Source organism: Plasmodium yoelii, assembly GCF_900002385.2.
Source record: "Plasmodium yoelii strain 17X genome assembly, chromosome: 11".
NCBI classification, from domain to species: Eukaryota; Apicomplexa; class Aconoidasida; order Haemosporida; family Plasmodiidae; genus Plasmodium; species Plasmodium yoelii.
The window spans coordinates 1,400,033-1,419,152 of record NC_036183.2 but is presented as its reverse complement, the minus strand read 5'-3'; the positions used below and the strand labels follow the sequence as shown (position 1 = coordinate 1,419,152).

Sequence of the window (19,120 nt, the reverse complement as noted above, 5' to 3'; positions counted from 1 at the left end):
AAGATTATATGTCGGTATTTTTATATATTTCAGAGTCTGTAACATTTAATGACAATTTTTTTTTTTTAATTCGAAGAATTAAATTCTACATTGTGTGCTGTCATATTTATTAAACTTTTTGTTCATAAATTCGACGATATAAATTTCTATGATTTTTTTTTTAAGCTCTCCCATATATTTCTATATTTTGTCTATCATATATACCATTTTAACATAAAAAAATATTTTTTTTTCAAAATATTACAAATTACATATTCATTAATATATAGCTTCTCATTCATTTTTTTATTTCTATAACTATTTAAAATATTTGATAGAAAAATAAAACTGTTCCTTACACAATATACATACTACTTATATGTACAGTGTGTAAATTTTTTTCAATTTCTTTTGTTATGCAAAAAATATAACTTTTCACATATAGTAGGAATTAATGCAGAATTAAAAAACATATATATAATTAACAAAAAAAAATGGAAGTAGTATATCATATTTCATTATTCTAATAAAATATTAATAAAAAATTGTTAATGTAGACTCATAAAAAAATAATACACACAAAAAAAATTAATTTAACAAAACATATTATATGAAAAAATAAATATATAATAGTTATTTATAAAATACACATACAAACAAACATTCAGTATAATTATCATAAAATGAGAATACTGAATAATATGTATATATAGTATGATGTTTTTGGATGAAAACAATATTTTAATTAAAAAAGTATACCCATAAATTAGATCTAAGAGAAGGAATTTAAACAATATAATATTTAAAATGTATGTAATGTGTATAATTAAAAATGTATATATAAAATATAACTAAAAATATGGGGAAAATTTATTAAAATTATTAAAATTATAATAAACAAATCTTCAATTACAACTAAGTTTGAAATAAGAGATTATTCTTGGTTTAATATGCTTGCACTGATTTATAAAAATATTATATATATTCTGTTAATACTTATCGAATTCAGATGCTCTAAATAAGAAAAAATATATATTATAATGATAGATGGAAATTATTTATTATTTTTTTTTTTTGGAATTATGTTAACATTCCTACCTAAATTTCCTTCCATGGGTATCTATCAAAAAGGCTCGCCCTGTTTAAGACATATTAATAATTGTAGGGAATTATGTATGTATATTATATTTAAAATGTATTTCAAAAAAAATTCATTATAATATTTTTTTTATTCAATACCATATGAGTCATATATAAGTATTGGCTTTTCTTTAAAATAGCTCTTCAAACTATAAATAAAAAATATATAGAATAATATTTCATTATTCATTGTTAATAAAATAGACAATTATGTCAAAAAATGTATATATGTGAATGCATGTATAGTATTAATACAAATAAATCTCTAATTTTATAAATTTTAATTATTTTATATTGTATATAGACATATCTTGCTTAGTTCTTTATTACATATATTGCTTATATACAACAAAAAGGAATATAACTGGAACCACAAATAGGGGAAATAATTTAAACATTAAATTTATGTAAAAAAATTCCCTAGGATATTTATGAAAAATGTCGTTAATGCTGTATCTGGAGTTATTATTCGTATATCTCTGTAATATAAAAAAAAAAAAAAAACGAGAAAAAAAAATATATATTGTCTTGACAGTCCACTTAATAAAGAAAAAAATATATATATTGTCTTGGCATTCCATTTAATAAATTAAAAAACATATATTGTTTTACCGCATATTCGTCGTGTTTTTCCTGTTTTGTCATTCTACGATATTCTTCATAAAATGCTCTATGGAAATCGTTGAACTCATTATAATTATTATAGTTTTTATTGTTTTTTTTATTTTCAGAATTGGTTCTTTGATTATAAATATTTTCGTTATCATACAATTTTTCTATAAGTTATGAGAAAAAATACATATATGAAAATATAAATGAGTAATGTCTGTTCGTTTTTAGTATACGATATTATAAATATAAACCCAATTTATATGCTTACGTGAGTAATTATCATTATATAGAGCTTGATATGCTTCCTGAATTTGCTTAAATTTTGTTGTGGCATCAGGGCTTTTATTTAAATCTGGGTGATATAATTTAACTTTTTTTAAGTATGCCTCACGAATTGTTTTTTTACAAGCGTTTCTTGTTACACCTATAATTAGAAATATATTAAATGTGTTTTATAGTATATAACTATTTATTACTTAATAATATATATATAGAAAAGTATATGTTCCAAATATACTTATATATAATACGATTAAATAAAAATATTGTTAGATCAATTTATTGTGCCCATATATATATTTTTCTCTCTTGTACCTAAAATCTTATGATAATTCATTTTTTTAATAAGTTAAAATATGAAATGTATATTGTGATTTATATAAAATATTATCATAGTGAAAAATATTTCAATATAAATGAAGGGGATTTGTAGTTATATAACTACATTTTTTGAAGAGTATTATGAATACTTTTATTCGTAAAAGGCTGCATATAAATTTGTTCTTATATATGTATATATATTATATATAATATTATTGCCATATTTTTTTTTTATGTAAACATTAATTTTTTTTTTTTTTTTTAATATTTTTGAAAATGAACAAAAGTGTATACTTTCCCTAATACATATTATCTTATTTTTTTTTTAACACTTTTCCCTTACACAATTAATTAAATTAGCGTTTAGGAAATATTTGTTTTTTTATAAAATTTAATTATTTCAATGTAATATTTATTATTTACATTATATTTAGACAGAATTAGTCGTTTTCTTTCATCTTTTTTTCATTATGACGTTGAAAAAAATTTATTTCCATATATCAATGCATAACATATTTATATCTGAACATATAATATGACTATATACCTATTAATGTATAAATTAAAAACATATCAAAATAAATTAAGTAAAACTGTTTGCTAATAATAATTGCAATTATAGTTATTGTATATTATATCACATTTTTTATGTATGTGTATTTAGTTTATCTCTTATTGGCGATCTCCAAAGTTTTATAGTTAAAATGAAATCGTGTAAATTGTTTGAATAAGGACAAATCGATTATTCTATTATTCATAAACAATAAAAAAAACTAATCACATTTTGTTTATTTTTTTCAATACCTATATTATTATGAATTAAATCTCTATTTCATAATACCAAACAATTATTTTGAGATCAAACTTATGGTATTATTTACATTTACTATATTTTTTTTTTTTTATTACACTTAAAATTTTTTATAATAATGATTAATATATATAAATAGCTGTTTGTTAAAATATACATGCTTATTCGTACATCCCCAAATGCGTAAATATATAATATCATTGAACCATACGCTTTCAATAAGCATGTCTGTGTAACTAGGTATTTATATGATTGTTTCTTTAATTGTAAATATTAAAATGAAAAAGAACACGATACATAAATTATAATTCTGATACAAACTAATTGCTTACAAATGAGTATTAAATCCTCACAAAGCAAAACAAAATTCAAGTACATTAACACTGTCATAAAACATCTTATAATATAATGTAACACAATATTTTCCGAAACACTTGTATAGTTTATTAAATATTAAAAACAAATTCCATAAGTTATATTTCCGAACAGAAAATTGGTTTAAAATAGCCATACATACTATACATGTGAAGAAAAAAAGAAAGTTATAATTTTATAGAGGGATATAAATATATTATTTTCAAAGATAACCCAAAACAATAATTATTTTGTTCATTCTTTTCCCTCTCCAAACCGTTTCATATATATATATTAGTTTTATTTTTAGTCTATAATGATGAAGGGTATTTATGAAATATATAGTATATAAAATTAAATGAAAAGAAATTATTTTATAAGATCATATAATTTTTCTGAATATAATAATTCCTAAGTAAATACCAAAAATAAGGTAAATGAATTTTCTATATAAATATAAAAAAATACAATTAATAATAAAAAATATATACATCATATATATGCACATGTCTTTGTATACGATATGGATAGTTAAAACTGCTTTATATTTTATATTCTAAATTTATATTATGTTATTATTAATGTTATTGTAATTTTTTTTTCATTGTTTTTTATGGAAAATTAGGAAAATAATTGTTTAAAAAATGTGAATTATTTCCCACACACATAAAAAAATATAGCTAAATATACACAATAATGCATGCATAATTCAAAACGCATATAAGTAGGAAACGAATATCAGCTGTATATATTATGGTGTGAATAAATGAAAAGTTATAGCATTTCCCATTTTATTGTAAAACAATTTCAATATATATCTTTGCCTTTGTTTTTAATCGACTTGTTAATTTTCTTTGAAGACGCGCACATATATATATATATATATAATAATAATACTATATTTGTTTGATATATATTATGGGTGTATTAAATAATTTTCTTTTAATATTCCTTCTTTACAATATCGTCTAAGTTGTATGCAAAAAAATACATTAATTTTTTTAGTTTTTTTTTTCGTCCCATAATTTTATTACTCATTTTATACGTACAAATATATATGCATGAAGCCGTAAATAAAAGTTATAATAATTACTTATTGCATTTTTATGCTATTATAAAATGGCAAACTTTTTTAATATAAAAAAGTCCAAAGAAGAAAATGTGGCACAGCCAAAACTAGTAACAAAACCTATAATATCATCAAATTTTATTAATAAATTACCAAAATATGAAGACAACAGAACAATAATATATTATTGGGGGAAGAGGGTAATAAATGAAAATGATAGCACACCTGAACATTTACCAACAATATATACAGAGTTGAGTAATGTCAAAATTAATGAAATTAGCTGTAATAAAACATGTGCTTTATTTTTAAGTAATATTGGAAATATGTATTCTTTTGGTAAAGGATTACATGGGGAATTAGGCCAAGGAAATTTAATCGTATATAACATGCAACCAACGTTAATTGATTCAGTAACTAATATAAAACAAATTGCATGTGGATATAATCATTCTCTTTGTTTATCTAAAGATAATGTTCTTTATTCATGGGGACATGGAAATTATAATGGGCTAAAATGCAATTATGATCAATTTGTACCTACTATTTTAAATATTATTAATAATGGAGATGCTATTGAAACAACACAAAATTTTTTATCTCATTTAATAACTGATTACGAAAAAAGTGAAAAAAAAAAAAAAAAATGCACACAAATATATGCAAAATACAATCAAAGTATAGCAGTATGTGATAATAATACTTCTATGTATATATGGGGAGAAACATATAACAATTATTTGAAATATATGCCTACATTTTTTTATAAATTTGAATCAAATCAAATCAAACAAATAGCGATGGGAAAAAATTTTGGAATTTTATTATTAACAAATGGTGAATTGTATGGATGGGGGGATGGAACTTATGGAGAATTAGGTCGGCGTTCTTTTGATGATGAAGAAGGATACTATTTTATATATCCTGAACAATTAATATTAAGAGATGCTAATAATAAAAAATTGCCTAATATTAATAAAATCAGTGCTGGAGCAAGACATGTTTTATTAATAACAGAAGATGAGAATGTGTGGTCTTTTGGAGATAAACTTTCAGGGCAATGTGGAGTTTCGGGTTTTCAAAATATTGTTGGGACACCTAAATTTGTTGAATTACATGAAAATAATCAAAAAGCAAAAAAGGTTTTTTGTGGGGAACGACATTCTGGGTGCATTAACAAATTAAATCAGCTTTATATGTGGGGTCATTCTGCTCACCATAAATTAATTTTTACAGCTAGCTCCGATTTTTTATTAAACCAAAATGCCCAACCTGGTATTTCTATACAATCGGGTTTAAAGAGTAAATTTAGCAAAGCAACATTAATTTATTCAATGTTACATCAAAAAGTTACTAATGCATATTTAGGTGAGGATTTTACTATTGTAGTTGTTGGAGGAGAAATAACTAAAAATAAAAAAAATGGAGACCAGAATTCTGATAAAACATTTTATTCCATTCAGGAGGACAGTGCATATATATCAGCCTAATTTTTTTAGTTGCACTTTACATATATCGTATTAACAAACCACTTATAAGTTTATATTATAATAAGTACATTAATCCTGTGAATATATGTTTATAATAAACAAGTAATATATTAATTAATATATTTACTCCTGATTAAATGCATTTTTTTTTTGTTATTTTTCTATTATGTCTTTAATAAATATATATTTTGCTTTCCATAAATAATTTAATTTTATAAATAATATACTTTAATTACATTTGTTTATAAATCCAAAAAATTTCCCTCATTTTGTTTAGTTTTAATAAAATATGTAGACACATTTATTTATTTTTTTTTTTTATGTTTTTTGAAACTAAATTCGATTTGTTTATATATTATTCTATATGCAATGTGTTTTTTGTAACTAAGCTTAAATGCAAAAAACATTTTATATTAAAGAGTAAAAAAGTGTAATAAAAAAAATAAAAATAAATTAATTTATACTATTGTTTATTTTAAAAAATTAAAAAATATACCACAATTTGTAAATACCTTTTGCTAATGTCTATATCAAAATTATTACATACTAATGTACATACATTCTTTTAGGCCCTATTCAAATTTTCAAAGTAAAAATTATAATAAAAATAAAGAAAACAGCTTTTGTTTAATATAATGTGTAGTATAATAATAATAATACAATCAAAATTTTCCGCAATAAATAAAATATATGTAATAGTAAGTATATCCCCCCTCCTAAATAATAGTTTCGTAAGATTGTACTTGTGATTTAAAATGAACAATAGAAAATATAGTAAGAATAAATTCCAAATATGTTTCCCCTAATGGAAAATAGTTTAATATGGCGTAATTAAATAGTATCGATTTGACAGCAAATGTATTACACCTTGTTGAAATTGCTATATCTGTTGTGTTATTAATATCACCATATTCTATAATGAATGAATAAATTATAAATGCATTAATAATAACTTTGATTGTACACCAAAATATCGTTAAAAGTATTGATGCAACTATTTCTTCTTCGCTTACAACTTCTTCCCCTTTTATTAACAAGAAAAAATCAATAAAAAAACTCAATACTAGGAAAAGAAGTAAAAAATGGATTATGAATCGATATATATATATATATATATATATATATATATATATATATTTGTATATTTGTATAAATTTATACATAGCATATAAACTTTTAATATTTCATATTTAGCTGACAATATTTATTATTATTTTTTTGGTATTTATCTTTACCCAAATTGGCTGCTGTGTAAAGGATAATAGAAAATGATTCATAACACTCATGTTGCAAAATTATTGAAATAAGGAAAGATATAACGAAAAAATATAATAAAAAAATGTCTACAAAAAAAAAAATACTCCAAATAAATCTTAGCGGGGTTTTGTATAACGGGGAAGGTCCACTAATTCTTCTTCGAAACACAGTTCTACGTATTTTTTCGTATAAACCAATATTGCCATAAATAGACATTTTATGATTATACTATTGTTATTCCCCTCTTTCTTTATTTTTGCGTACATTATATCTAGAAATTATTATTATAGGTATGATTATATATTTTAAAAGACATAAATATGCATGTACATTTTTGTATTTTTTTTTTTTTTCATAACTATATATACATGGGTTTGTTTTTAAGAGTTTACACAATTTATTTATAAAATAATTTATGCAAAGATAAAAATAAGGGAATTATTTCAATTAAAAAATAAATTTAATGTGCTAACACACATACAAGTTATATATATTACTTATAAAATATATACTACGAATATTTTGAATATTGATGTTGTTTTTAGGTAATTAAACTTAAAAAAATAATAAAAGATACATAATAATAAATAATGGTGAAACAAAAAAATATCATAAAATATATTGGAAAATATAAAATTTTTTTGCATATAAATGAAATATTAAGACTTAAAAAAATAACTAATAATAATAATATACATAGCACATATGTAATACAAACTTAATCACACATTATTATTATTATTGATAACTTTAAAATCACAAATAAAAAACAATTTTTACTTTTTAAAACATTACATTTATTTATTAATTAAATATAGTGGAAAGAAACATGCTCACACATTTATATAATGTGTATATATGCGATTGAATTTTTATAAAAAAATATACGTTTAAATAAAGGTGTGCATTTTCGGGGACATAGTTTGAAATGCATAAATATATAAATAACCAAAGTGAGGCTTATATAAATCCTATTTCTTGATGTGCAATCTTTATATATATTAATGTCTATGGAAAAAATTAATTAGAAAATAGCTTATCAAATAAGAAACAAATTAAACAATAAATAGGCAATAAAATCGGTACTAATTGGCTTTCTTATATTTCGCATTTTTATTTAATAATCAGATTGTGCTATCAATGTTATTACTTGGGAATATTTAAAAACCTTTCGCAAAATTTAATAGCATAAGCGTGTGCGCCTTTTGTACATCGTAACATTTTATTTTAGCTTGAATTATTTTATTTTGGACTGTTTTATTTTGAATTGCTTTATTTTGGACTGTTTTATTTTGAATTGCTTTATTTTGAATTGCTTTATTTTGAATTGCTTTATTTTGGACTGTTTTATTTTCTTAAATTTTTTAAGCTTATTGCGAAATAATTGAAAAGAAAAAGCCTGAATAAATTTTAATTGAAAAAAAAAAAAACTATTTCTTTCTACTATTCTTCTAGTTTTGATAATTTTTATAAATCCGAGCTAAGGGTATAAATGTTTTTAGAATCATAATTTTCATAATTGTCAAAAGTATCATAAAAACTTTCATTTTCTATATAACATAATTCGTCATATTTGATTTTGCAAAAAATTTCCCAAGGTGTCCATTGTGGATATTCAGTTTCAATTTGAAGTTCTTTATGAACATCTCTACTTTCCCATGCTAACAATTTTGATAAGCTGACTAAACATCCAAAAAATCGGGCAGCATATTTTTTATTTTTTTTTAAATCAGAAAGAGTAAAATGACCTTCAACTGTTGGCTGAATAGCATCATTCATTTGACATAGCCAATCCTCAAATTTGGGTTCTTCTAAATAATGAGATTTTAACCTTTCCATTTGAATATTAAAAAAAACTCGAATTTCATGATCTCTAATTACACAATCACCATCCAAGTCAATTAATTTAAACCAAAATTCGATAGATCTATTTGTTGTCATATCTTCATAATTTGTTAAAAAATATATCCAATCATTTAAACACATATATTTTTGATTGGGTCCTCCTAATTTTATTGATATTCGAGACCATATCCTATTAACTATAAAATCATTTAATGAGTGATTATCAAATCGATATAAATCATTATCATCTATTAACATATCTTTACAACTACTAGTTTGACAAAAAGTACAATAATATACATAAAAATGTGAATAACTAAAATATTGTTTAATATGTTGAACTCTTATAGAGTCATCTAAAGAACACCATATATGTGCCAAAGTATGTTTTCGAAAATCATTTAAATATATTTTATTTGTATCATTAATATCTATATTATAAAAAATTCGAACAATAACAGATTCTATATATCTTTCTAAAAATTCAGAATGTTCTAATAAAAAATGTAATGATTTATTTCTTTTTAATATCTCTCTTAGATATATATCAAAATCTTTAAATTCTAAATAATCTTTATTGATATCACTTTTTATAGCATTGAAAAAATTTATAATAGAACATTTTTTATAAGGCACATCAATATGTTCCTTATTTTTAGAGTTTGATAAATTTTCATCTGATATATCAATATTATCATTTAATCTCTCACTTTCATAATTACCTATTTGATCAACTCCATTAGAATTTATACAAAAAACATTATTTATTCCATCATTATTTACATCATTATTTTCATTGGTAAGATTATCATTTAATACTCCACCTCCTTTCAGTTTATTTTCAAACAAAGCGACATACCATTTGTCATTGTAGTAACTTGGATCATTTATTCCATCAATAAAACGATTAGAAAAATACTTTTGAACTTCTTGATATGTAACAAAATCTTTATTTATTTTTTCTATTTTTGAAAATAATGTGTGACTCATATATCTCCCTATTTTCAAAAAATTAACTACTATTAAATTTTCAAAATCTTCTAAATTCATTTTATTATTACATTGACTAAATATTTTCTTTAGTTTCAAACTTGTTTCTTCATTTATTTCTTTTCCAATTTTTATGTTCGTTTTAGGAATTGAAATAAGTATCCGATTATTTTCATTGTTGTCTTTATCATTTTTTGTGAATAATATTTCTGTTGTCTTAAATCCGTTAGAACCCCTTTGATCATTATCTAGGTTCTTATTTAGATTAATTGGAGAATTTTCTTTTTTCTCATTTTTCATATTTATTTTATTTCCTATATCTGTTTCAATATTATCTGTAACTTTACCGTTTCTTAAACTCATATTGATTATTCCATGATTTGTTTCTTTGTATTCCTCTTTTTTATGTACATCAAAATTCTGATCATGATTAATTAATTTATTTCGAGGTTGAATAGATATTTTATCATCAAATTTATGTTCAAATTGTTCATTTATATATATTTTTTTTTCATTTTTTTCAATACTCTCATTATTTAGGTTATGTATATTTTTCGAAGAATTTTGATTATTCATACCATTTAATATATTCTTATAAGTTATCAATGGATCGTTTTCATTTTTTTTTTTAATTGTTATTGAATCAGTGTGATATTTTTTTTCACATCCATTTAGAATATCACGTTCAATATTATTGTGGATATCACTTTTTATATTTGTGTTTGTCCCAAAAATAGCGGATAATTTTCCTTTTGTCTCTAAAATATTTTGACCCAGATTTTTAGATTCATCTATATTATTAGATGTAAACTTATCTGGAATAATTTCTGTTTTGTATCTTTTTATTGTGTAACTATCAAATATATTTTTTTCATCAGCATTGTTTATATGATCATTGATATTTTTAATTTCTTTTTTTTTTTCTTCGTCAGTTAAGAGCTTTTTCATATTATTAATATCATTTTTCATTTGATCATAAAATGTTTTTTCTGTTTCTTTTAAATATAGATTATCATTTTTAGTTTTATTATTTCTATAGGATATTTTTATATCATCTGTTTCATTTTTTTCTATATTTTTAATTAATTTATTTTTTACACCGTCAAAATCGAATTTATCTTCATCTTTTTTAATACCTATCCCAGATTCTAAAGGTTCTTTTATTGTTATTTTATTATTTTTCTGGATGTCATGGTTAAAGAGAGGATAATATTTTTCATCATATTCTTTATCGCTTTTAGAACCAATATTTTCATAATTATTTTTAGGATGATGGACAAGAGGTATTATATCTGCATTTATAGAAATTTCAGAATTAGCTTTTGCTATAATTAATTGATCATCTAACCAAGTATCAAATCCTACAGAATCTTCTTTTAGTTTTCTTTTCATATTTTGTATAAATATCCATACATTTTCATCCATTAAAAATTTGCGCATTAATTCACTTTTTAAAATCAAATTCGTTAATGCTTTCATCTCATTTATTTCATTTCCTTTTTTTGAAGACCCAGAAATATTTTCTTTGAAATGTGAACTGCCTTTTTCATTTATTGTCAAATCATTTTTGATAAAATTATTTAAGTTCATCATTTTCATTAACTTTATTTATTCTTCGATTTTTTTAATTTCTTGTTTTTATCAAATTAAGTCTATGTCTATTTCGTGTTTGTATTGATTTGCTCCTTCTTCTCCTTTATCTTTTCTTATTAAGCATCATTTCACATGATATTTAATAACAATAATAATTTTATACACATCGAAAATAATACGTATAAATATATTTTTCCGTATTTTTTTCAAAGTAATAAATAATATCCATATTCTTTACATATTTAAAAGGTTTAATTAACCACCTATTTTTCTATAAAAAAAAAAGGGAATATTCGTTTTTTTTTTTTTTTTTTTTTTTAAATAAATAACTGATCATGCAAATATATTATCATGAATAAATATACATACATATATGTATGTATGCGGATTACTATAATGATTATGCTTAATACTTTTCCGAAAAGATGAATTTTTGTTAATGGAAGGTAAAATAAACCAGTAAGGTCATTTACAGTTTCGAAAAATATAAATACTCATTATTATATAAAAATAAAAAAAATGAGAATAATAAAAAAATTTCACAAAATAATCTCATATGTGCTAAAATAGAACATACGTAATAAAAAAAAAATATTATTATTTGATCATTGCTTATATATTCATTCAATATCTGGTAACTTAAATTAGGAGTAGGAAAACATTTTTATGCCCTTTTAAAGAGATAAAAAATATGCACATAATTATATTCTATATAAAAAAAGGAAAAAAAAAATATACACACATATTATATATATATATATATTTATTTATTTAAAGTAAGAATAAAGAGAATTGCCTTAATTTATTAGCAAAAGAATTTATAATATAGGTACATGTGTTTGTAAGTCCAAATAATATACTTTTATATATCCATGTATAAATTCAAGATTTATTTCCAAATTCTCCATACTTTGGGGGCTTAAAAAAAATAACCACAAAAGTATAATATCTTAAATAAAATGTTATTTTATGTGTGTAAGTATTATATACATACACACATATATATATAATGCTTACACATTTACTAAAGCGAGTTAATCTCTTATTTATCACTATTATAATTATTTTTTTTTTTGCTTGATTTCATATTAACTAATAACCCTTTACTATAATACAAAAAGACGATACTTTTCAAATATTGATTTTGAAGTAATAATTGATATCTCATTACATATATGTATTTACGATCATTTTAATAAAAATATAAGGGTGTTACTATTTTATGTACAAAACAACATTTACAAAATGGTGAAAAATGGGCCTGAATTAGTATACAATATAATTGAGAAAAATTTCTTTATTTCCTTTTTATACTACTTAAAAGTTTGTTAAAGAAATATTTTTTATTTAATTTTAAAACAATTTTATAGGGGAAAAATGAAATACAAATATTTAAATAATAGTGATAAACAAAAAATTATATCTTAAAAAAATACACATAGTATTGCATATATAGGTACCAAATCATGGATATTTAAATTTAAAAAAAAAAACGGAATAAAAAGAAAATAAAACCATACTACCGTAACTTAATTTGACCATAAATGTCATTGTGTATAAATTATTTTGATTAAAATGTAAAATATAAAAACATGTAAATTAGAATTAAGAATTCTCTAATAATGTGTTTAATGCCAAGGTCTCATTCCAGTTTGCTTTTATCAAGGCATTCTATAAATGTGAAAAAAATGAAAATAAATTAACAAAGGAAATGCTAGGGAAAAATATCGAAACTACAACAGATAGATAAATAAATATACATATTATTATATTCAGATATTATAATTGTTTGCATTGATATTTTTATTATTTTTAAGAACCTTAGCTTGGTCTTCGCTAAATCCCATTTCAGTAATTTTCTTAATCTGATCAAAATATATAAGTGAGATCATAAAAATGTATGTAAAATTATAACCATCATAAAAGAAAAGGTGATTCAACATTTATTCATAATTATTTTATTCTTTCATTTCTTACAATAACTTCACGAGGTTCTTCTTTTGGACCCGTTGCAAATGTTTTTGTCCATACACTACGAAAATGGAGGTACAAAATGAATACATTATCATATATATAATTATAATATGTGAGAATATTTATATAAATTTTATATTATCAGAAATTTTAATATGTCAACCTTGCAGTTTTAACAAAGAGGGCATGGTTTTCTTTGTACATTTTTGCAACTTCTGCATCTTGAGGATCATCTAAAGAATAAAAATGTGGGCAAATTAAATGTGTTATAAATAGTACTTGACATTATTGGGAATGTTCATCCTCATAAATAAATATATATATACATATAAGGACTATATACATATGGGTATAGATATATATACCTGGCTGGGGGTCAGAAAGGAGAGCTTGAATTGACAAAAGAGCTGTTCTAATTGTTAATGCAGGACTCCATTCATTTTTTAAAACATCTAAACATATAGCACCAGTTTGACTTGAAATATTAGGGTGCCATATTTTAGTAACAAATTTAATCTAAAACATACAAATAAGAGAAATTATGTATATACACATATATAAACAAATATATATTTATATACATCTGTAAAAATTATAAGCATAATTAACTCTGTACATACTCAATTCGTATAATATAATATGATATAATATAATATGATATAATATAATATGATATAATATAATATGATATAATATGATATAATATAATATGATATATATAATATGCTCATTTTGTATATTTTGTTACGAACTTTAGGGGGATTATATGGGTAATCATTTGGTATCGTTATGGCTAGAGTAAAGTGGCCACCTTCATATGGCGTTCCTTCTGGGCCCTTTATAAATCCGACCCACTCAAAGAAATTCGAATCTTTTATGTGGGCATCTATTTCTTGGACATTTTCATTTTCAATGTCTTTTAATTCCTAATTAATTGTAATAATATACATTAGTATGTAAATATATATATATATGTATATATGTAGGTACAGTTCTGTTAAGACATATATGTAAGTTCTTATGAATAGATAAATAATACAATTCTATAAAGCTGACTAGTTTTCTTTAGTTACCTTTTGTAATCTCAACAACTCTTTTGAACTTCTTGATGATGAACACATTTTTGAATTATTCAAGTGTAAGCGTACCCATATGCATATATTACAAAAAACAATTTATGTAATATATATATATGTATATATTTTGAATAAGGGGAAATTATAAATCTTCTCAACAAATTCTTTAATACTATACAAGTTTATATTTGCACACAAATACGATTTTAAAAGTGTTGGAAACAATAATGACTTAATAATATTTATTATCCTTTTCACTTTCTATTTTAACTTATTTGTATAAATAAAAAATTTACACATATAAATATGTATAATTATATTATGCCAAAAATAAAAATTGAAAGGAAAAGCTTGAAAATATGCATAAAGGGATAATTATTTATGCATACATATGCACGATTTGTTTAATATTATAAAATATTAATAATAAACAAGTAATATAAAAAAAAAAAAAAAATAAAAAGAGATATTATATATTTCATAAAGTCTGAGGATTTAAATTTTTAAAGTAAAATAAAATATAATTAAAACAAAAAGAGTATTACGATAAATCGTGAATGTGATAACAAAGAGAAAAAAGAAATAAAAGATGATAAGAATTAGCGTATTATGGCAATAAAAATTTATTAAAATGCAATAAAAAATAATATATATAATATAAAATAAAAAAATAAACATGAAACTCGTGGAGTCCAAAGATATTTAGCACTCACAATGATACATTCTTGAAGTTGTATATTATATATAAAAATAAATACATTTTTTTTTTTTAATATATCTTATAATTTTTTCAATTTTTTCAATTTAATATTATAGTATTTTACTATGTAAAGTATTTAATATATATATTTTTAATTTCTTAATATTGGAAACTAAAAGAGGGAAAATACTTTAAAGGAATATAAAATACGTATAGCTTATTCTAAAAAAATATATAACTTTCCATTAAAAATAATAATTAAACCCAAATAAAATTAACATTCATGTGTGTGTGTGGTAAAGATAATAAATATATTGGTATTATAAATAATTCATAATATAAATATCAGGTATTTATGTGTAGAATTAAATATTAACAATGTATTTATTTGTATATCTTTATTATATAGAAAACTATAAATAAATATAATAATAGTAGTATAGAGCCATTAATAATTACAAAATCTGTAATCATACAAGAGTGAAAATTTAAATATTCACAATAAATATGTTTTTAAATATTTTGAATTAATATATTTTAATACATTTTTATTTTAACCTTTTAGTAAAGAAAAAGTAGTTATGGTTTTTATGTACAAATTAAATTTTTTATCAAGTTCATATTATATTCTTAATTTTTTTTTCCTTCCTTAGTTTTATTCATTAGTTAAGACACACTTAAATATAGTACACTATTTAATTATAAATTAAACCATGTAAGGATACACAAATTTTTAATATATAAAAATGTAACTTATTATAAGTTGTTTTCTAACTATATCTATACAAATGGTAATAAAAAGTACTAGGATATTCAAAATATATTATTATATACATTGAACAGTTTTAATCAAAATAGGAAAAACGAAAGATGAATAATTTTAATTTCAAGAGGTTATTCAAAATTTTATAAAAAAATTATATAAATTAATATATTGATGGTGCTTGGAAAAAATTATACTAACAATATTTTTTACATTATATTTTATTCTCCCTATATTTTTTTTAATGGTCTTTTGTCCTCCTCTTTAAAAAGTAATTTATATAGTATGCAAAATAAACAATAAATTTTTTTCATTTTAGAATATGCAAAGATCAAATAATAAATGAATATAAGTTAATTGGTGTGTAAAACATACCACCAACATTTTTTATTTTAGCATTAAAATGTAGTTCCGTTGTTTCCTTTTATATTTTTTTTGTTTCAATATTATTACAAATAGGGAGAATTTGTTAAATGGAAAATTAAAAATTGTTAAAATAAGCATATATATTTATATATATATTTATACATATATATATAGTTTATTATAAAAAAAAAAAATGATATCCACAAATTTGTACATGCTAAAGCATTTTACTGAAAAAAATATAGTAAAGCAGGATATATCATATATTTTAATTTTTTTTAATTATATATGTTTCGGCAAGCAATATATTTTCAAACATTAATTCAGTTTCCATATATCCCAATTTACGTGTACATATTTTTTACATAAATTTTATTTTAAAAATATAAAATCCGTTTCATATATGTATATATATATATAAAGCAGCATATAAAAAAATAGCACCTTTAAAGCGGAATATTATATATATAACTTTTTCATATAATTATATTTATAAATATGCCAATAAATATATATATTTCTTTTAATTGAAAATTTGAAAATAGCAACTGCTATGCTGATAGCTTTTTGTATTTAAAACATGTACATATATACATTTACTTCCTTTACATATACAATTTTGTAAAATAAAATACATTAATATGTATAAATATTTAAAGGCAAAAAAATTGTGTTATAGCCATATATATATATGTAAATTTCTATAACAATAGAAAAATAATAGCAACCAAAATATAGCTATCTACATATTCCTCTATACATTTCTCTATATATAGATAAGCACATACAGTGAAAAACATGCCCAATACTAAAGGCATATATAACATAAATAAGTATAGTAAACTAATTAAATGAATAATTCACACATATAAAATAAGGATATATATATATATGCATATATATAATGGGAGATTATTTAAAAACAGGATCAGTAAATTATGATTTAGAAATATTAAAAAAAAAACCTGAAAAAAAATTATCTTTTGATAAGCAAAATTTATACCTACAAGGATATGGAAGACAATGGGGTGAAAAATTAGTATACAGTGTTGGATTGGCCTATGGTTCGGGTATAGAATAAATATAAGTTAACTTTTTTATTTATATTGTATATAAGAAAATATATGAGATTAACCTGATATGAAAGATACAAATGGAACCAATAAAGACCAACCATAATATAAAATGAAATAAAATGAAATAATATAAAATGAAATAAAATGAAATAAAATGAAATGAAATACCTATATGCATATACAAGCTATAATGAGAAAAAGATAAATTTTACTTATAAACATTATAATTATACACAAAATAATTATTTTTATTTTTTTTTATAGGTTTAATATTAGGAGGAGGATGTGGTTTATTAAGTGGAATTATCAAAGGAGGAAAAACAAAAAAGCTTTTTTTAAATTCAGTTTTAAATTCTACGTCTGTTATTGGACCAAATGTTGCTAACCAAATGGCATCACTTACTATGATATATTATGCCTTGAATAATTTTGTAAAGCTCTTTACAAAAAATGATGAAGTTTACAATTCATCTATTGCAGGTTTTTTTGCTGGGTGTATATATAAAAGTTCATCAAACTATAAAATTATGGGAAGTTATTCAATACTTTCATCAGCTGCTTTTTCTCTTATAGATTATGGATTTAAAAAGGGTTATATTTAGACGTTTTTTTTTTTTTTTTTTTATTGGAATATGTTATTATTTTTCAAGTTTATTTTAATATATGTCCATATCCATATATATATATAAGCTTATTTATTTTTATAATTAATTGTTTTCCTAAATTTTATCAAATATTATGCTAATTTGTAATATTGTGTAATTAAATTATATTTTTCAAAGTTATAAGTTTGTGGGTGAAAATATATATATATATAATATCTCAGCTTTCTTCTTTTTTTTATCATAATTTTTAAAAGAGCACTATAAATAAAATTAATTTACATTGCACATTATATGTTTCCCATTTTCTCTTTTTAAACATATTTTTTTATACGTATTATTTTTAAAATTAACAACATTTTTTATTGTATTAGTCTAAAATATATAAAAATAAATTAATAACAAAAATATACAATTTTAGCATAACATTAAATGTTGGAAAGAAAGCAAAAATATTTCACAGAAATTATCTTTTTTGTCACAATTGCTTAGGTCATATATATCGTAAAAAATTATTTTTTCTGTTTATTTATAATTATTTTTTTATTTATCTTTTGTTAAAGTATCTACAATAAAAATGGGAAAATACAAATATTAATAAATTGTTTGAAATTGTTTGAAATTGTTTGAAAATGTTTGAAAATTGTTTAAAAATTGTTTAAAAATTGTTTAAAAATTGTTAGGAAAAAATTCTAAAGAAAATGCTAGAAAGATTTCCAAAACGATATACATACATATGCGTATAATATAATTTTATTGCTTATCCAAGTTTGATATTATGAGGTTTATATTTCACAATTATTTTTCAAAATTTATAATAAAA

General features: G+C 21.1%; 6 protein-coding genes across 6 annotated transcripts; 2 read left to right on the top strand and 4 right to left on the bottom strand.

Annotated features, from left to right (window-relative positions):
* Positions 1-968: 968 nt before the first annotated feature.
* Positions 969-2,347, bottom strand: PY17X_1134500 (DnaJ protein, putative; the record flags this gene model as incomplete). The annotated part of the gene is made up of 7 exons (XM_022956572.1): positions 969-993; positions 1,078-1,117; positions 1,219-1,268; positions 1,450-1,598; positions 1,732-1,895; positions 2,000-2,155; positions 2,326-2,347. 7 exons carry the CDS (start codon positions 2,345-2,347, stop codon positions 969-971), a joined length of 606 nt encoding a protein of 201 aa, XP_022812455.1.
* A 2,268-nt stretch (positions 2,348-4,615) lies between these two features.
* PY17X_1134400 (regulator of chromosome condensation, putative) lies at positions 4,616-6,055 on the top strand (the record flags this gene model as incomplete). The annotated part of the gene is made up of 1 exon (XM_725795.1): positions 4,616-6,055. The coding sequence occupies one exon, from the start codon at positions 4,616-4,618 to the stop codon at positions 6,053-6,055; it is 1,440 nt and encodes a 479-aa protein (XP_730888.1).
* Positions 6,056-6,771: 716 nt separating this feature from the next.
* Positions 6,772-7,528, bottom strand: PY17X_1134300 (conserved Plasmodium protein, unknown function; the record flags this gene model as incomplete). Its single annotated transcript, XM_022956570.1, has 2 exons — positions 6,772-7,118; positions 7,291-7,528. 2 exons carry the CDS (start codon positions 7,526-7,528, stop codon positions 6,772-6,774), a joined length of 585 nt encoding a protein of 194 aa, XP_022812454.1.
* A 1,251-nt stretch (positions 7,529-8,779) lies between these two features.
* On the bottom strand, positions 8,780-11,746 carry PY17X_1134200 (uncharacterized protein; the record flags this gene model as incomplete). Its single annotated transcript, XM_724299.2, has 1 exon — positions 8,780-11,746. One exon carries the CDS (start codon positions 11,744-11,746, stop codon positions 8,780-8,782), a length of 2,967 nt encoding a protein of 988 aa, XP_729392.2.
* Positions 11,747-13,345: 1,599 nt separating this feature from the next.
* PY17X_1134100 (ubiquitin-conjugating enzyme E2, putative) lies at positions 13,346-14,835 on the bottom strand (the record flags this gene model as incomplete). The annotated part of the gene is made up of 7 exons (XM_724300.1): positions 13,346-13,411; positions 13,561-13,605; positions 13,718-13,772; positions 13,878-13,947; positions 14,080-14,230; positions 14,467-14,640; positions 14,788-14,835. 7 exons carry the CDS (start codon positions 14,833-14,835, stop codon positions 13,346-13,348), a joined length of 609 nt encoding a protein of 202 aa, XP_729393.1.
* A 2,688-nt stretch (positions 14,836-17,523) lies between these two features.
* Positions 17,524-18,297, top strand: PY17X_1134000 (mitochondrial import inner membrane translocase subunit TIM23, putative; the record flags this gene model as incomplete). Its single annotated transcript, XM_022956569.1, has 2 exons — positions 17,524-17,689; positions 17,960-18,297. 2 exons carry the CDS (start codon positions 17,524-17,526, stop codon positions 18,295-18,297), a joined length of 504 nt encoding a protein of 167 aa, XP_022812453.1.
* Between the last annotated feature and the right edge of the window lie 823 nt (positions 18,298-19,120).